General features: G+C 44.1%; 5 protein-coding genes across 5 annotated transcripts; 4 read left to right on the top strand and 1 right to left on the bottom strand.

Annotated features, from left to right (window-relative positions):
* Positions 1-275: 275 nt before the first annotated feature.
* lsm1 (LSM1, U6 small nuclear RNA associated) lies at positions 276-2223 on the bottom strand. The gene is made up of 4 exons (XM_044026923.1): positions 1910-2223; positions 1708-1776; positions 1483-1598; positions 276-775 (listed from the first exon to the last, which is right to left on the bottom strand). Exons 1-4 carry the CDS (start codon positions 1953-1955, stop codon positions 605-607), a joined length of 402 nt encoding a protein of 133 aa, XP_043882858.1. The 5' UTR covers positions 1956-2223; the 3' UTR covers positions 276-604.
* On the top strand, positions 1598-8404 carry bag4 (BCL2 associated athanogene 4). Its single transcript, XM_044026920.1, has 6 exons — positions 1598-1675; positions 2953-3084; positions 4542-4661; positions 5531-5758; positions 6214-6486; positions 7071-8404. Exons 2-6 carry the CDS (start codon positions 2989-2991, stop codon positions 7533-7535), a joined length of 1182 nt encoding a protein of 393 aa, XP_043882855.1. The 5' UTR covers positions 1598-1675; positions 2953-2988; the 3' UTR covers positions 7536-8404.
* A 560-nt stretch (positions 8405-8964) lies between these two features.
* LOC122769986 (dual specificity protein phosphatase 26-like) lies at positions 8965-11386 on the top strand. Its single transcript, XM_044026922.1, has 3 exons — positions 8965-9425; positions 10446-10657; positions 10746-11386. Exons 1-3 carry the CDS (start codon positions 9247-9249, stop codon positions 10940-10942), a joined length of 588 nt encoding a protein of 195 aa, XP_043882857.1. The 5' UTR covers positions 8965-9246; the 3' UTR covers positions 10943-11386.
* LOC122769981 (serine protease inhibitor A3N-like) lies at positions 11347-13360 on the top strand. The gene is made up of 6 exons (XM_044026919.1): positions 11347-11457; positions 11739-12381; positions 12455-12525; positions 12614-12810; positions 12887-13031; positions 13118-13360. Exons 1-6 carry the CDS (start codon positions 11362-11364, stop codon positions 13310-13312), a joined length of 1347 nt encoding a protein of 448 aa, XP_043882854.1. The 5' UTR covers positions 11347-11361; the 3' UTR covers positions 13313-13360.
* A 903-nt stretch (positions 13361-14263) lies between these two features.
* On the top strand, positions 14264-18740 carry LOC122769098 (carnosine N-methyltransferase-like). The gene is made up of 8 exons (XM_044025377.1): positions 14264-14416; positions 16075-16270; positions 16356-16528; positions 16674-16814; positions 17027-17205; positions 17418-17531; positions 18127-18230; positions 18314-18740. Exons 1-8 carry the CDS (start codon positions 14283-14285, stop codon positions 18506-18508), a joined length of 1236 nt encoding a protein of 411 aa, XP_043881312.1. The 5' UTR covers positions 14264-14282; the 3' UTR covers positions 18509-18740.
* The last annotated feature ends 18 nt before the right edge of the window (positions 18741-18758 follow it).

Raw genomic sequence — 18758 nt, 5'->3', positions numbered from 1 at the left:
TAATTAACATGAGCCCTGACAGTTAATGTGAGCGTTGAGCAGACATCCTGTCAGCGTCTGTTTTATCACAGTGTCACGCTCGTTATCGACTGATGAGAGGAGATATGATCCACTTATCCGTCTGATGCACTGACGGAGTCACTTCCTGTCTTTACTGAATAACAACGTCCTCATCAGATGAAGAGACGTCTCAAGTAAGAGCTGTTGTACCGAGCTGTGACTGCATGTGGCGCCACCACACACACACACACACGTCAAATAATGTGAGGACACCATTTTTCCAAGCAGATCGTCCATAAAGAAAAAGTAAGCTCTTTAATGAACACAGCATGTCATTCTGTCAAAAGCTCATCCACAAATAAAAAAAAAACATCCACATCATGAGTACAAAGTGCTGCTGTGAAATAATTGCTAAGTTGGCAAAAATAACCATCACATGATTTTATCGCTTTGCTGCAAAACTGAGATCACTTTTCCCGTTTCTTCCTCCGATCTAAATTAAATTGTTACAGTAAAGAGGCTCGACATGATGCAGCCGTGAACACGTAAAACATCAAATAAAATTAGGAGTCCCAAAACAAACCGAGGAAAAACAAGGGTGACGTCAGTATTCGTCCAGATTATCGGCTTTGGGGATGGAAAGGCCTCGGTCCTTTAAGACCTGCATTTTGACTTTCTCTGTCTCCTGTTTGGCTTGTTGCTGTAATCGCTGCTCCTCCAGAATCTCTTCAATGGATACTTGCTGCAGGACGGTGTCGCACGGTTTGTCCACGTCCTTCAGAGACAAAGACCAGAGAGACAAATTCACAAAATATTCTACATATTCTTATATTAAGTCCAATTTAGAGATGAGTCAGAAGAATATCGATCTATTAATATACTGTGTCTGTGCGTCAAAGTGCTCAATGGAGGGCCTCAGATAGCCGACCACTGGAGGGCCTCAGCTGACCACCACTCTTCATGACATCACAACCAGGGACAGGACTACACCACTTTTGTGTCAAACGTGAGTATCTACAGATACTAATATTAACCCTCCGATACAGACGTTTTAGAGCATTTACAAACGTATGAAGCTGTTAACACGTTTGTGCCGAGTCATTTCATTTTAGAGCATTTATGAACGTATGAATTTGTGCAGAGTCACTTCAAAGACAGAATTCTCCAACAGTGTCACACATCCTGTTCTCCCAAACAGAAGAAATAAACAGCCCAAACATGACTCAGCTAAAATGCTTTTGCAGATTATTATTTACATATTTACAGTGATGCGTGCGATTATTTCATTCTTGAAATTAATCAGATTTTATCTTTCGATATTTAATCCAATACCAGACTGAGTTCCATCCCTAATCAAAAGTCTTCTAGAAAGGACGACCAAGGTCCAGACATCTTACCACTGACCTGTCTGTCCACTATGCAACTGTGGCGTATCTATGCAGAATATAATAGAAAGTGATTGATTTGAATTGTCCCACTCACGATCTCTCCCAGCAGGACCACGTTCTCTCCTCTCACGATGAATATTCCTCTGGGAATGTCACCAAACTTCTTCCCCACGTGGATCCGCTCCACTGTCTGATGGAAAACTAAATTGGCTGTGGAAGAAGAAGAAGAAGACAAACACAATGCGATAGATGTGATAAAGACTTGCGGTGATAGAAGTCACGTGAATGTAAGTGTTGTGAATAAGTGAAAGGTTTGTACCAAACTGATCGATGCTTCTGAGGAAACCGATCAAAGTTCTGCCGTCTCTGAGCAGCACCAGGTGTTTCTCTGCACGCGCGCGCACACACAAACAAACATATATGTACATAAACATGTAAATACAGAGGCATGTAGCAGCTCGTGTCACACGGTGACACTTTAGATTCGTGTAAAACGATGATAATAAAGCTCGGTTTCTTACTGTCGATGTCGTCGATGAGACTCGCGGTCCCCGGTACGTAGTTCATGTTGCGCAGCTGTTTGTTTACGTCGTGTTTTTTCTGTGGAAAAAAACGTCGTTTAGCGTCAATGTTTCAAAACATGTTTCTTTGAAGAAAAGGCAGACCGGAAGTGTATTCACACACTTCCTGTCTGCTTTTAATCGTGCGCGCGCTGGACTCCACTTTGACCTTTGCTGTTTGGAACTCGTTTTTAAAAGCTCGCGCTTTCAGAAAATTAATTCAAATTCAGTTCACATCGACATAGAGTGAGTTTAATCATTTTCAAAATGGAAAAATACAGTAGATCCATGGCGTTTTTTGATTGGCTCATAGCGTCGATGACGCACATGTGGCGCCAGAGATCGTGAAGAACAGGAGCTTCACTCTAAGAAGAACATTTGGTTTTACAGTCGAGTCAGACACGTCTGTCCACGTTTGACTCATGTCCTCACAGAAGCAAACCAATAATATACAATAATAATCACAGTGACATTTAAAACAGTAGAGCTTCCACAGTATCACAGGTTGTATTTGTTGCAAATGCAGTTTGAACAGAAAAGGAACGAGACAATATCAGTACAAAGGTTTTCACTTTAAAACATTTACATAATATATACATGTTTTTAGATTGTTGGTAAATATAGTAATATGTATGTAATATTAGTATGATATTAGTTTATTATATTGAAAATATATTCAATTTTATATTTTTGTTTATCGTGAACCCGATTTTTGGTCAGGATAATCGTCATAGCGCCCGCCCCTCACTGCACACAGTCATTTCCGGTGTCAGGAAAAAAGCAGTAGAGTGAGAGCTCTGTCGTTCACTTGTGCTTCTCCTTAAAGTGACAGCAGCGTTTGCGCTCGAGCTCAGCGTCATTCATTTCCTGTATCAAGTCGAGTCGAGCCGAGCTGTGCCGTACTGTAGTTTATAAACAACACAACTGTAGTTAGTGGCTCGGGCCGAGTGAAGGCTCACAGAGGAGACGCTGCCCTTTGTGGACGTGTGTTTGGTTTATTTTAGAGCGATGGCAGAAGACGGGACCGCGCGGAGGAACTGATGCATCATCGGCAGCAGCAGCAGCGGTCTGACGATCTGAAGTCTGCGTGGCCCTCGACCTGTAACTCCACACACACTGACCGGAATAACACCATGGTGAGTGCGTGTACTCAGTGTAGACAAAGCGTGGACACTCCTGGGGACACTCCCGTGGACTTTGACCGCGCTCTCTTAGTGGCTAATGTTGTTTAACGACATAAACATTATTATGACCAAGCTAGCTGACGTAGAAACCTGTCCGTGTTAGCCGGACGGCTAATGGAGCTTGGCTGGTATTATATAATAATCTGTACATTTAACCTTGGTTTATCCCTGATTAATCCCTGATTTATCCCTGATTTAACCCTGTTTTTACTCATATTTAACCCTGACTTTACCCCTCATTCAACCCTGGTGTATCCCTGGTTTAACTGTTATTTAACCCTGGTTTAACCCTGGTTTAACCCTGGTTTAACCCTTATCAATCCCTGGTTTTACCCTGGTTTAACCCTTATCAATCCATGGTTTTACCCTGGTTTAACCCCTTATTTGTCCCTGGTTTAACCCCTTATTTGTCCCTGGTTTAACCCCTTATTTATCCCTGGTTTAACCCCTGTTTAACCCCAGTTTAACCCTGATGTGTGCGTACACAAATGTATTTGTAAAGCCCACTTTGGTACACCACGGTGAACCAAAATGGCGTATAGAATGACAAATAAAAAACATAATAAATAACAGACACAGAAGCTCACACGAGATAATAATATCTAAAACAAATTAAAAGACATAAAAAAACATGAATAAACATCAAATAAAACTAAATTAAAATAACATTAACAACTTAAACCGTATCAATGAAAAGAGTTTTGAGAGGAGATTTAAAAACAGACAGAGGAGAGGCCGGTCTGTTGTGCAGAGGCAGATAGTTACACTGTTTCAAGGACACAACAGCAAACACACGGTCTCTTCTGAGTTCTGAGCCTGGGTTTAGTCTCCGGCACAGTCAGGAGCAACTGACCAGGTGTGTGAGGGTGTAGCAGCTCACAGAGGCAAAGAGGGGAACGGCCATTAAGGGATTTAAAAACAAATAGGGGTAATGTGTTCATATTTACGAGTGCCACTTAAAAGACGCGCTGCAGCGTTTTGCACCGTCTGAAGACGAGCGATGGACGGCCCACTGTCCCCCACACATGTATTTCAGGGATCACACACTCATTCTCCAACTGTGTAACAAATATACTGAACCGTTTTGAATAAATATCTAATTGGGATTATTTTGACAGGAATTTGCAATATGATTCATGGTAACAGAGGGAATGGTCATTTTTAAATTAAAAAAAACATATTTTTAAAATGATTACTGTGTAATAGTATTAGATTATCACTTGGAATATTTTAGCTTCGATGTGAGAAATGTTTTCTGTCCATAAATAACATAATTTATGGGTCTTTAGTCATGTGACATTTTTTCATGATAGTTATCAATATGAATTGTTTTGGGGGGAAAAAAGGATTAGAAATCCTGCTTCTTGTCTCCTTTAAAATGACCTGTCTGTGATGTTGTGTGTTCACAGGACGCTCCTCAGTACACGGGTTACCCGTCACACTACTGGTATCCTCAGTCTCACTCCACAGGACACTATGCTAACACCTACCCATCAGGATCAGACATGCAGCCGCAGTACAGTCCACAGGTTTGTATGATGCAACTGCGCCTAAGGCTAAGTCTCTAAATCTTAAGCCTTGTAAAGGACCTTTGCCTCACATGTTCTAACACTCAGCTTCTGTGTTATGTCATCTTGACATATATCTCATTATATAGTGCAGGAGTCACAGTCCCTGGAAACCATAGATGATGTCTACTTTAATTCACAGGTTGTTAGTTCTAGTTCTTTTTAAGTTTATTTGCAGCAATGGACGTTTTCATTAAAGCATCCAGAACCTGAAAGGGTCACATGCAGAGTAGGTGTAGTGCAGGGGTCTGCAACCCGTGGCTCTACAGCCAAATAATTTGCGCACCACATTTAATGTCTACGTCAAATGTGATATTTAAAAATCAAACCAAATCCAGGCAAAAGTTGTGTTTTCGAATAACCGGTTTGAGTCCAGTTCATCTTTTGATCCACATTTATTTCAAAGTCAGTCAATTTTAAATTCATAGATTTTCCATAAACAATGGACGAGCGAGGTCCAAGTAATTCATATAATTCTGTGTTTATAAACTTTATTCTTTATAAAAGGTTGGGTATAATATGTGTGTGTGTGTGTGTGTGTGTGTGTATAAAAATAATATTATCTTAATTTTATGGGTTTTGTGGCTCCAGTTGAATTGAGACACAAAAGTCTCTTTTCATTGTGTCTCTTCCTGTGCTCTCATTGGTCAAAGCCTCCTGTTATTTGTGAGGTTATGAACAGAGCCCAGAGGAGGTGAGGGTCATTTTGTCTCAGATCAGTTAAATGACATTATGCTGAAAGGTTATAATGAAACATCGACCAGTAAAATCCTGTGTACTGTACCTTTTTTTTAGAGCTATCACTGATTACCTTTGTGCGTTTTGTGCAGGTGATTCCCGGAGGTTACCCCAATGGTCACGGCGTCTACAGCCCAGCACAGAGTCAATATTCAACAAGTGGTTTCCATCCATCCAACCCTTTCTACTGCGCTGACCCTCAGAGACCAGGTCCAGGTCCGTATCCCAACCAGGGCTGCCCCACAGAGCAGGGCAGTGGGTCTGGGCAGCCACACGCTCAACACCAGCATCATCACTACCCTGGTCCACACTGTCAAGGGGTGAGTTCATGTTAGTACACGCCAGTGTGGTCAAAGGCCACCGTGTCGCTATAATCACCAGAATCTGATCATTTCTTCTTTGAGCCATAACCAGCGTCAAAACCTGTCTTTTACTTTTCCACATGCAGCTAGAATAATAAAAATATGATGTTACCTTTCAGCTTGGCAGATGATTATATTTTAAGCCGCCCACTGTTTGTTGTTGAGCATTGTGACTGGTGCTGCAGATGTATGTAGAGAGTGTGCATTAATACTGAAATGATGCTTTAAGCTGAGTGATGTAAAACCAACGTGTCTGTGCTTTATGACCTGCTCTCGTGGCTTTTACAGTACTTACATGTTCTATGTAATGTTGGCTCAAACAAAGTTTTGTGATTGGTATTGATATCAACCTTTATATATTATATTATATTATATTATATTATATATGTTACATCCCTGTCGTTTGTTCTCAGGGTTATCCTCCAGGACCTTACTCTCACTATACAGAAGGTGGTCATGCAATGCCTCCAAACCCTCCATACCCCACTGGCCAGTCCCTGCATCCCAGTGCTCAGGCTGAAGCGTGGGCTCACTCTGGTGCTTATGGATCCTCACCACAGCCGCAGCAGCAGTGGCAGCCAGGACAGCAGCCTCCACAGAACCACTACGGAAATCCTGTACGTCCACCGCATCCCCCGGCGTGGCCGGGCACCGGAACTGGCGCTCCACCTCCTTATCAGCCCAAGGTAAGAGTTGTGAGTGGCTCTTGTAACTGTGCGACGTTGTGAGCGGCTCTTGTAACTGTGCGACGTTGTGAGCGGCTCTTGTAACTGTGTGACATTGTGAGCGGCTCTTGTAACTGCGCTCTTGTAACTGCGGCTCTTGTAACTACGCTCTCTTGTAACAGCGTGGCGTAACTGCGTGCGACGCGGCGTTGTGAGGCTCTTGTAACTGCTTTATGAACGGCTCTTCTTACTGCGTGACGTTGTGAGCGGCTCTTGTAACTGCACGACATTGTGAGCGGCTCTTGTACCTGCGCGACTGATGACTTAACTGTGCCGTCCTCCTGAAGGTCAGCTCTCTGTATCAGCAAAGAAATGCCTCCAAAACCCTTTAAACAGCGTAACTGTGGGATTGACAGGCAAACTGGATCTTCTTGTTCACGTTCAGCATCGTCTCAGTTCTCAGAGCTGAGCTGCTTCTAATAAAGCTTTTCAACGTAACTCGTCTCTGACTCCAGAAACTCCATCCTTGGTTTACTTTGTTATCCAGGTTAATTAAAAAAGGTTTAAATATCCTAAACACCGTCTTCTGGTCTGTGTCACTTTAGGACCAACAGCATCAACGTGCCCCACAAGTGGGACCTAAACCAAGACCAACCCCATCCCCAAATCCTCCCAACGGAAAGCCAGCTGAAATAAGTTCACCTCCTCAAATGTACAGCAGAACGGGCAGAGCTGAGCCGAATCCCTCACAAGGTGACCCCCCACACTCGACCCCAGCCCAAGCTCTGGCTCCGGGCCAGGCCGGACCTCAGCCACTGAGCAATAACCCCGGCCTCGCAAAGGTCCAGCAGGTCATGGCCCGAATGCTGCTGCTTCAGGAAGATGTTGACGAGTTTGTTGGCAGAAAGACGGACAAGAGTTACCGGTGTCTGGAGGAACTGCTCACCAAAGAGCTGCTGGAGCTGGACTCTGTGGAGACTCAGGGACTGGAGAGTGTCCGGCAAGCCAGGAAGGAGGCTGTACAGAGGATCCAGGCCATTCTGGAGCAGCTGGAGAAGAAAGCCTTCTGAACTTTTGGGGGGTTTGAGCGTCACTAAGTCTTGCTGTCTTCTTCTTGCAGATTTTCCGTGGACACCGTGAGAGCTCAATGATATGAAATGCCGAGATGAAACATCCTGCACTTGGGAACAAGAGCATAATTCTGCTGATTGAGTGACATGAGGGTATTAATTGTACATATCTTCAGACTATTAGCCTCTGTGAGTGGCCGTGCTGTCTGACTCTCTCGCTCTGGATTAATTCAGTGCCACATTGCAACTGTTAGCTGTCTTTAACCCGTGATACGTGTTAGGATGATCATCATGCTGTCCCTCAGGATTGTAGAGCGGTCTTAGTCCGGTCCCTGTTCATAATGACACGTCACACACACAGAGTCCACGTCTCTGCAGGAATAGGTTCAAACAAATCTTTCCCTTTAACTTTTGCTCCTGGCCCTGCATGCACTGTCACATGACCCGAGCCCTCGCTACAGTATCACAGTTTGTAATTGGAGCAGATTTTTAGGAAAACTGTCCCCAATACTTTAAAAGTGTCTCCTATAATCTATTTTACATGATGACACGGTTAAGAATCACTGAAAAGATGCTCCTCTGTCTTTTGCCCTTTCTGAATCTACAGGACTTAAAGAAGAGTTTTGGTCAGTAATATTACAAATGTTTTTTGTTTGATGTCATTTCTATCACTGATATTCTTGTTATTCTGAATCTTTTCCCACAATCCCCGTGTGTGTGTGTTTGTTTTTTTTCCTCCTTACGTCTTTCCTTCCGCGTTGATTTTGGGGGGAGAAAAAAAAAGCGTGCCATATTTCAGGGGATGGTTTTCTATCATCATGAGAAAAAAAATAATAAAATAAGGAAACAAGCTTTGCATGAAAAACAAATCTGTCAACTGTGTTCATTTTTACACGTAATGCACGTTTCCAACACTAGAGGGCAATATACGTTACCACAGGTTAGAACAGATATGATTAAATGTTTATTTTTTTTAAAACCTTTATGACACAATGGGTTTTATTTAAATTGTAAATGTATGTAATTCTTTGCGAGCGAGAATATTTCAAATCAAAGTAAAAAGGGAAATTTGTCTCGTGCAAACAAAGGACATAAATAACTCAACCTGTCCTAAAACAAACAAACAGTGAGGACATTACACCAGAGTAAAGCTGAAGCAGTGCATCGATTTCTATTTTGATATTAATCAGCTTTTTTCATGATGAAAACAAGATTTCCGGTTGTTTAAGCTTCTTAAATGTGAGTATTTTCTTCATTTCATGGCTCTGGAGAACAAAGAAATCATTAAAAGTGAATCATTTTGGTTTGTGGACAAAACAAGACATTTGAGAACATCATTTCCAGGTTTGATGACAACTTTTCTTCTTTTTTTTTAAGGTTTTGTGACATTTTATGGACCAAATGATTAATCGAGAAGATAATCATTTATGAAAATAACCCCGCCCACATTAAAACTTAAAAACAAGTATTCACACAATATAAAGTGTTGCTGGGTTCAGTGTGTCTGCGTCTGCCGGCCAACATTCATTTCTTTAAATAGACGTCTATTTTAATGCAAAAGCATAACACAGGTCCCTGAGGGACTGATGCACACCAGCTACATTTAATACGGGCTCAGACGGTTGCAGCAGCCTTTGATGAGGACTTTTTCTTACATGCTGTAAATGGACTAGTTTGTAAAAGAGAGAACTTCCTCCTCTGTGCAGAAACCATGTCCTACACCAGTAAACTCCCCGCGTCCTGGAATGATCGGCCTCCTCCTCGAAAAGTGGAAATAGACCTGAGTTCTCCCGGTCTGGCAGTGGTGGAGCTGGAGAAGCTCCTGTTTACGGGCAAAGCCATCATCAGCCACGCGGATGAAGTGTGGCCTCGGCTCTACATCGGTGACCAGTGAGTAACTCATGAGTTCTTTTCTCTGGCAGAAAAATAAAGGATGAGATCGAAGTAGTTTACAGTTGTCACCGAAACGTAAATGTGGCCTCGGAATCCTCACGGATCATAAATCAGATTTAGTAACGTGAGCTGCGTTCCACAGTGTGAACGTACATAAACTACACGTGTGAGCGTTTCCTCTGACACGCAACGTCGACTCATCGCAGTGGCGTGCACAGACTCTTTGAAGGGCAGGGGCACGAAGTTCCGCGTGTTCTCGAGGGCACTTTAGACTTTAGATCTGTTTATATGTTATACAAAGAGCACGTTATATCGCCTAAAACAGACTACTCAAGTTAGTTTGCAGTTAGGATCAGCATCCTCATTAATTCCCTTCATACATGAACATTTTCAATCTTGTCGATGCCATTTCCTGTATATCAGCACCAGATAATCCTGGTTCTGTGAGATAAAAGTCTCTTTGGGAGTGACGAAGATGGATAGGATCAGGAATGGGTCAATCAGAGGAACAGCACATGTTAGATGTTTTGGAGATAAGGTCAGAGAGGCCAGAATGAGATGGTTTGGTCATGTACAGAGGAGGGTTAGTGAGTATATTGGTAGAAGGATGCTGGGGTTGGAACTGCCAGGCAGGAGGTCTAGAGGAAGACCAAAGAGAAGGTTGATGGATGTAGTGAAAGAGGACATGAAGTTAGTTGGTGTGAGAGAGAGGGATACAGAGAACAGGGTGAGATGGAGGAGGTTGAGTCACTGTGGCGACCCCTCAAAGAAGAAGAAGTGTGTTTTCTTCACCCAAGAGGGCATTTTAGTGTGTTTGGCCAATGAGGAGGGCACTTAAACACGCCTTTTTGCCACCCAAGTAGACAGTTTGTCATGTTGTTACCAGCCATGGGGGCAGTTTAGCACATTTTAACCAGCCATGGGGGCAGTTTAGTGTGTTTTTAGCGCACCTTTTTAAACAATTGGGCCACTGCTCTGCGTGCAACATAATAACTGTACGTTCTTGCTGTTGTTCAGGCACAGTGCGGAGAACAAGGCCGACCTGTGCAGTCACCGCATCACGCACGTCCTGAACGCGGCCCACAGTCAACGCAGAGGACAGGCGCACGTGTACGACAACATGATGATCACATACATGGGCATCGAGGCTCATGACTCCTGTAACTTTGACATGAGTGTCAACTTCCAGGCAGCGGCAGACTTTATCCACAGCGCCCTCAGCAGAGGAGGTAGATGTAGGATGGTGACGGCTCGCAGCTCAGGGGCCAGCGAGAGGAGGTGTTTGTTGAAGGGAAATAATGTGTCTCTGCTCCTCAGGCTGTGTGCTGGTGCACTGTCACGTGGGAGTGAGCCGCTCGGCCACGCTGGTCCTCGCTTACCTGATGCTGAAGCAGAACCTGAGCCTGGTGGAGGCCATTTGTGCCGTGAAAGAGAACCGCGGTGTGATCCCTAATCGAGGATTCCTCAGACAGCTGATCAGACTCCACGTCCAGCTGTTTGGCAAACACCAGTGAAACCTGGTCCACTTCACACGTCCACAACACGAGGACAATAATGTCATGAACTTAAACGAGAAAAAACATTTATATTCAGTCCGTTAAAACATGTTGAGTGGATTAAAGTTTGAATCCGAGTCAGTTTTTCTTTATGTAGAAACTTCACTTTATATATATGTATATATTTATGTATATTATATTCTGCTTTTCTTCTTCTTTTGTGTAACACTTGGCTGTTGAATCTTTAAAAACGTGAGCACATGACGAGAGGAAGAGGAGACAGAAGGTGGCGAGGAAGATTGATCAGAGTGTTGAATGATTGAGAAAGTGTCCTTTATAAGAAGTAGAAGAGTAGAACAGAGCTTAGAGCGGAGTTTGCTCTCAGTAATCATTACACAGAACAAATACAGTGGCCCATGTGCAAATATCAGCTTGTGATGCAGAATAAACAAAGTCAAAGTACAGCGGCTGTGATTCCGCTTATAAAGAGGGACATCGTCCTGTGTCCAGAGCTGACGGGACACCAGGAGACGGTGAGTGAGGACGTCCATCACTTCTCCGTGTGATTTCACGTTTGACTGTTTCACCGACATGAGTTCATGTAAATTCTGACTCATCACTTCATCAAATTGAAGGTGCAAAAACAACGGCACCGTTGTAATATGAAGAATTTGATTGATGTGCAACATTAAATATAATAATAATTATCTCACTATACAAGTAGTAAATAAGGTTTAAGGTTTTAAAAATATGCAGCGGGTAAAAATGACATGACCTTTCCAGTTTTTTAAAGTGTTTGACCTTTGACCCACAGTTCATCATGATGCGTGCGTGGCTGAGCTTGTGGCTCGTATCAGCGGCGGTGTGTTTGTGTTTGGCTCATCACCATTTAAGTTACGATCAGAGTGACGACCAGGACACCGCGGTGGAAAACGCCACCGACGGCGTTTCACTGGTGGCTGCTGCGAACAGAGAGTTCGCCTTCCGCCTGTACAGGAAGTTAGCCGCTCACGCCGACTCACAGGGCAAGAACGTCTTCTACTCACCCCGGAGTGTGTCCCTGGCTTTGTCCGCCTTGTCTGCGGGAGCGAGAGGGGAGACCCACCAGCAGCTCTTCAGCGGCCTGGGCTTCAACAGCTCCGTCCTGACCCAGGCGGCGGTGGACGAGGCCTTTCGCACGATGCTCCGAAAGGCAAACGCGAAGTCCTCCAAAGACAGCAGCGAAGGCACGGCCGTGTTCATCGACGACCACTTCAAGGCCAACCCTGACTTCCTGAGTGTCCTGCAGCGCTCCTACTCTGCAGAGGCGTTCAATGTCGACTTCCTCAAAACAAAAGAGAGCGCCGACACCATCAACGATTACGTGTCAAAGAAGACCAGCGGGAAAATAGACAAGCTGGTGGAAGGCCTGGACGCCAGCACAGTCATGTATCTTATCAGCTACATCTACTTCAAAGGTTAAAGGTCACGTGTGTTTGCTTTGTCTCTGAGGTCACACCTGGAAGTCTGACCTTTGTTTTGCTTCCGCAGGAAAGTGGGAAACTCCATTTGAACCTGAAAGCACCAGGGCAGATGAGTTCCTGGTGGACGAGAACACCAAGGTTCACATAAGTTCACGTCGTCGTTCTGAATCACAGTCGCTGCACGTCATCGAGCGTCAGTCATACTCTCAACTGTCTCACTCTCCAGGTTCCGGTGCAGATGATGTACATGGAGGAAAGCGTCCACACCTATTACGACATGTCCATCAACACGTCCGTCCTCTACCTCCCTTTCAACGGCTCCTCCTACGGCATGATGCTGCTGTTACCGGACGACATGGAGACGCTGGAGAATTCCATTTGCCCAGCTCACGTCACTAAATGGCTGAAGTGGATGAAAAAAAAGTGAGCAAAACGTCATTAGAATTCACTCATTCATCGTTAAACGTCTCACCGTGAGTTTATGTTGACCCATTTCCAGGCAGTATGACATCCACGTTCCAAAGTTCTCCATCAAGACGTCGTACGACCTGAAGGACATTTTGACCGACATGGGAATGTCGGACATGTTTGGTGACCGTGCAAATCTGGCGGGAATCTCTGACCTCAAACTGGCCGTGTCACAGGTGAGTGTGTTAAAGCCTCGTGTTAAACATGCACCAATGTTTCGTGTGACCTTTGATTGACCTTTCCTGTCTGTGTCGTACCTCAGGTTGTGCACAAAGCGACTCTGGACGTGGACGAGGCTGGAGCCACAGCTACAGCTGCTACAGGCATCGGCATCACGCTGCTGTCCTTCCGGATTGTCCCCGTGTTGAAATTCAATCGTCCCTTCATGGTGGTCGTCATCGACCGCGTCTCACAGGACACTCTCTTCCTTGGCAAGATTGTCAACCCGAACGTGTGACGTGGCGGCGACGTCACAAATAAGAGAATAAAGCACTGAAAACCCTGATCCGTGCGTCCACTGTTAATGTCTAATATTAGTGTTTATGTTAGTTTGTCATATAATAATAACGCAGGATTTATTTTATAGATCATCACACATGTTATCTTTGAGAAGACAATAAACTATATATTTTATGTATATATACATATATGTATATATATATACATATTTGTATATGTGTGTGTATATATATATATATATACATATATGTATATATATATATACAGTACGTATATATATATATATATACACACACATATACAAATATATATATACATACATGTATATATATATTTGTATATATATATATATATACATATATATATATACAATGTATATATATATATATATATATATATATATACAGTACGTATATATATATATATATATATATATATAAATAAATCAGTCTAAATCCGTTGTATTCTGACACACATATATGAGGCTTTTAGCACATTTTCTTCCAACCTTTAATAAATGTAATGTCTTTAATAATCTAGTGGTTTCATAATGTTAGAATAAATGTGTTTATTCATCACGTAAATCAAACAGTCAAAGGATGATTATTCACTGTATCACAAGTGAGTTGATTTTAACACTGGTGTGGTGATGATAATAATAATGTGTCCATAAACATAAAGTCTATGTGTAAAACTAAAACAAGTACTTTATTATTAACTAGTACTATAAAATAAAAACTAAGCATTATTATTATTATTATTATTATTATTATTGTTATTATCTACATTTGCTATTTTTAGATATCATTTCATCGTATTCGTTAATTTATGTCATATTTAATACGAGCTGTATTGTCGTCTGTCTCCTGTAGGGGGCAGTGGAAGGCGTTGAAGCGCGACCCTCTGCAGACAGACGAAGAAGACGTTTGTCGCGCTGTGATTGGACGGCGCTGTGTCGGGTTGCAGTCATGGCGGAGACCGGAGGAGGAACACATACCGGAGCGTACTTTCACAAAGAAAGAATCAAGTACAGCCCCGAGGAGGAGGCCAGGCTGGAGAAGCAGCACTTCTGGAGAATAGTAGACGCTTTTAGATTTTACAGGTATATTAACGGAACACGAGGTTTGTAAACGGCAGGAGCCGCTGCTGTTAGCAACCGTAGCACGGGACACTTCACCGGGTTTGGAGGGAAACTTGTGTTTCTGTGTCAAAGCGTTCGTCAGAACTTCTGTTCAAGTCAAACTTCCTGTTATCATGTTCATGTCATGGCATCACTGATACTACATGCTCCATCTATGCTCCATCTATGCTCCATCTAGGCTCCATCTATGCTCCATCTAGGCTCCATCTATGCTCCATCTAGGCTCCATCTAGGCTCATCCATCTAGGCTCCATCTAGGCTCCATCCATCTAGGCTCATCCATCTAGCTCCATCTAGCTCCATCTATGGCAATTCCCATCTCATCTATGCTCCATCTAGGCTCCATCTAGGCTCCATCTATCATCTCTATGCTCCATCTATCCAACCATCTATGCTCATCTATCTCATCTAGGCTCCATCTATGCTCCATCTAGCTCCATCCTCCATCTAGGCTCCATCTATGCCCCATCTAGGCTCCATCTATGCTCCATCTATGCCCATCTAGCCTCCATCTAGGCTCCATCATGCTCCATCTAGGCTCCATCTATGTCTGCTCATCTATGCTCCATCTAGCCTCCATCTATGCTCCATCTAGCCTCCATCGGCTCCATCTATGCTCCATCTCTCCATGCTCCATCTATGCTCCAAGCTCCATCTATGTCCATCTCTCCATCTAGCCCTCATCATGCTGGGCTCCATCTATGCTCCATCTGTGCTCCATCTGCCCATCTGTCTCCATCTAGGCTCCATCTATGCTCCATCTAGGCTCCATCTAGGCTCCATCTATGCTCCATCTAGCTCCATCTCTCTCTAGCTCCATCTAGCTCCATCTATGCTCCCATCTAATGCTCCACTCATCTATGCCCTCTATCTATGCTCCTATCTCCATCTATCTGCTCCCTCTAGGCTCCATCTATGCTCCATCTAGGCTCTAGCTCCTCTAGCCTCCATCTCTCTCCTCTAAGCTCCATCTCTCCATCCTCCATCTAGCTCCATCTGGCTCTAGCCTCCATCTATGCTCCCTGCTCCATCTATGCTCCATCTATGCTCCTCTAGGCCTCCATCTATCCCGCCCCTCTAGGCTCCATCACTCTCATCCTCCCTCTGGGCTCTGTGCCTCCCCTAAGCTCCATCTATCTAGCTCCATCTATGCTAGCCTCCTCTAGGCTATCTAGCTCCTCTAGCTTCCATCTCCATCTGCTCTCCATCTAGCCTCATCTAAAATCTCTCCATCTAAGCTCCATCTAGGCTCCATCTATAGGCTAGGCTCCATCCTGGGCTCCATCCCTCTAGGCTCCATCCATGGTTCATCTATGCTTGGAGGGTTAATTGATGCTACTTGAATAAACAAAGTATAATTGTACTTACTAAGTGTATATATATGTTTGTGTATATGATTACATTTGGTGCATAATTAAAAAAAACCTGTTTGTTTTTTGTATCCTTTCAATGAGCCGCGTCCGTGTTCTCACAGAGACAGACGTCTTCATACACACTGGACCTTTAAAAACAAACTAGTAAATAATATAAAATAGGAGCTTGTAAAGGAAACCGTTGCGATCTGTTCACTCTGACTCCGTGCTGGTGACCGTCTGCTGTCCTGTGTGTTTCTTGGTCAGGGCTCATGTCCAGGAACAGGTCAAACGTGCTGAGCGTCAGTTTCGTAGTCTACCTCAGCGGCACCAGAATCTGCTGCCGAGCGTCATGTCCAACCTGACCCGGATCAGCCAGTGTGCGGACTGCAACCAGGAAGTGCTGCACGACATCGTCCACAACAGTCTCCACATGTTTGAGAACATTGGATGTGGCGAGCGGGTGAGTAAACGGAGCTAAGATAATCTGCACCTGTGGTTTTTATTTTTGAAATGTATTGACACTGTCCCTCGTCTTTCGTCTGCAGGAGGATCCGAGGAAGGTGCGTCCGTCGTTCACGTCTACGTTTGACATGGACAAGCTCAAGTCCACCATAAAGCAGTTTGTCAGAGACTGGAGTGAGGCGGGTCAGGCTGAGAGGGAGTCCTGCTACCTGCCCATCATCCAACAGATCCAAAGACTCTTCCCAAGTGACCAATAGTAGGAAACGCACAAACTCCGTCAGACACGTAGATGCATGTCAGAGTGCAAATAGAGCAGAATAAACAACACAGTGATGTTGCTGATGTGACTTTCTCAGTGTTTTCCGTGTGATATGTGCATTTTGTGAATTTTATTATGTCAGTGATGTGTCTAAGGTGAGCGTTCTGGTACCGGGTGCCGGGCTTGGCCGCCTCGCGTGGGAGATCGCCCGACTGGGTTATATTTGCCAGGGCAACGAATGGAGTCTCTTCATGCTCTTCTCTTCAAACTTTGTCCTCAATAGGTAACGCACAAACTAACCTTCCTATGACTCCGGCTGCCATGTTCTTGTAACTGTTACCGATCCTAAATCTACCCTTGTGCAGGTTATGTTAGGAACTGACTCCTCGTTCCTATGTGTTAATTCTCAGAGCAAAATTGACAGTTACATGGTATTCATGTCTTTGGTAGCGTCTTCCTTCACCTATCCTCACAAATTTGGACCACTCCATTCAGGTGTGAGAAGGTGAACGCTCTGACCCTGTACCCTTGGATCCACCAGTTCAGCAACAACAAGAAATCCTCCGACCAAACGCGACCGATCAGATTCCCCGACGTCAACCCTCAGAGCTTACCTCTCACTTCAGACTTCTCCATGGTAGCAGGGGATTTTGTGGAGGTCTACAGTGACACAGGTGGGTGAACGCAGTACTGTTAGGGTACTCCCTAACTATTGTATCCGACTTATTTCATCGCAGTTTGAAGTAAAATGACTTTGAATCACTTTAGAGTAGTTCATTACAAATTCATGTACTCATCCTCTCAGGTTGAGCTGCGAGGTGCGTCTTAAAACATTCTAAAATGAAAGATAAATGTATGTCAAGGAGTTGCGTTGTGTTTCCGTCAGATTCCTGGGACTGTGTGGCGACCTGCTTCTTCATCGACACAGCTCATAATGTCATCGAGTATGTGGAGACCATCTGGAAGATTCTGAAGCCTGGCGGAGTGTGGATCAACCTGGGTGAGTCAGGTTTGACGCTTTTCCGCTACACGGTCCCGGCTCCGCTCGACTCGGCTCGGCGCGGTTCTTTCTCTTGTCGAGGTTCAGCAGAGCCGATACGAACATGCGACGTCAACAGACTGCCGGCCACTGACGTTAAAAAGACTTACAAATCCTGAAAACCTGCGTTAATCTCCAACTTTTAGTAGAGGAAATGTCTGAAAAGTCAGATTTAAAGGCACAGCAATGTAAATAAAACATGAAGTCACTATTTTTTATCCTGAAGTGAAGGCCAAGAAGAAGAGGAAGGTCTTCAGATGTGATTCCAAATCCGTGCCGTGCCGTGCCGTGCCAGGACCATGTAGTGCAAACGCAGCATTTGTCTAAGAAAGTTACATTCATTCATTCATTCATTCATTCATTCATTCATCTACCGCTTTATCCTCCACATGAGGGTTGTGGGGGTTGCTGGTGCCAATCCCAGCTGACATAGGGTGAAATGCGGGTTTGTTTTGATTTATTTATTATTATTTACTGTCATTCTGAAGTGTTGTGACTGGATGAAGACGATGTCAAACATCACGTCTCAGAGTTGGTCTTCACCGTGTGTCTTCAGGTCCTCTGCTCTATCACTACGAGAACATGGCCAACGAGCTCTCGGTCGAACTTAGCTTCGAAGACATACGGACAGCGATGGTGAAGTTTGGCTTCTGCCTGGAGGTAAAACCTTTGACGGTGATTCACACGCTGACGTCACAGATGTGTCTCCGCTGGTGAAGCAATGTCCTCATTTCTCCCGGTAGGTGGAGAAAGAGTCCATGCAGACCACGTACACGGAGAACGACCGCTCCATGTTGAAGTACGTGTACGACTGCGTCTTCTTTGTGGCGCGAAAGCCCGCAGATCTGTACTTTAACTGTCGAGACGAGAACCGACGTCAGAATTCTCCGCTGGCTGTGAAGTCACCGCGGCGAGAGAGCGGCGACAGTCTGACGTGACAAGAAACCTTCTCTGACCTTTGACTTTAGTAATATGTATATATGTATATATATACATACGTATGTATATATATACATATACATACGTATGTATATATATATGATTTATCTTTATATTTTTATTATTAGTTTGTTATCAAACAAACTTTGTTTTTTCCATCGCTGACTTTGAAATGAGGCTGTGTGTGTGAATGAGAGAGCGAGCGCGTGTGTGTGAGTGAGAGAGTGAGCGTGTGTGTGTGAGAGAGTG

This window comes from Solea senegalensis, linkage group LG5, assembly GCF_019176455.1.
Source record: "Solea senegalensis isolate Sse05_10M linkage group LG5, IFAPA_SoseM_1, whole genome shotgun sequence".
NCBI classification, from domain to species: Eukaryota; Metazoa; Chordata; class Actinopteri; order Pleuronectiformes; family Soleidae; genus Solea; species Solea senegalensis.
The sequence above is the reverse complement of the archived record's forward strand: the minus strand, read 5'-3'. Positions and strand labels throughout refer to the sequence as shown.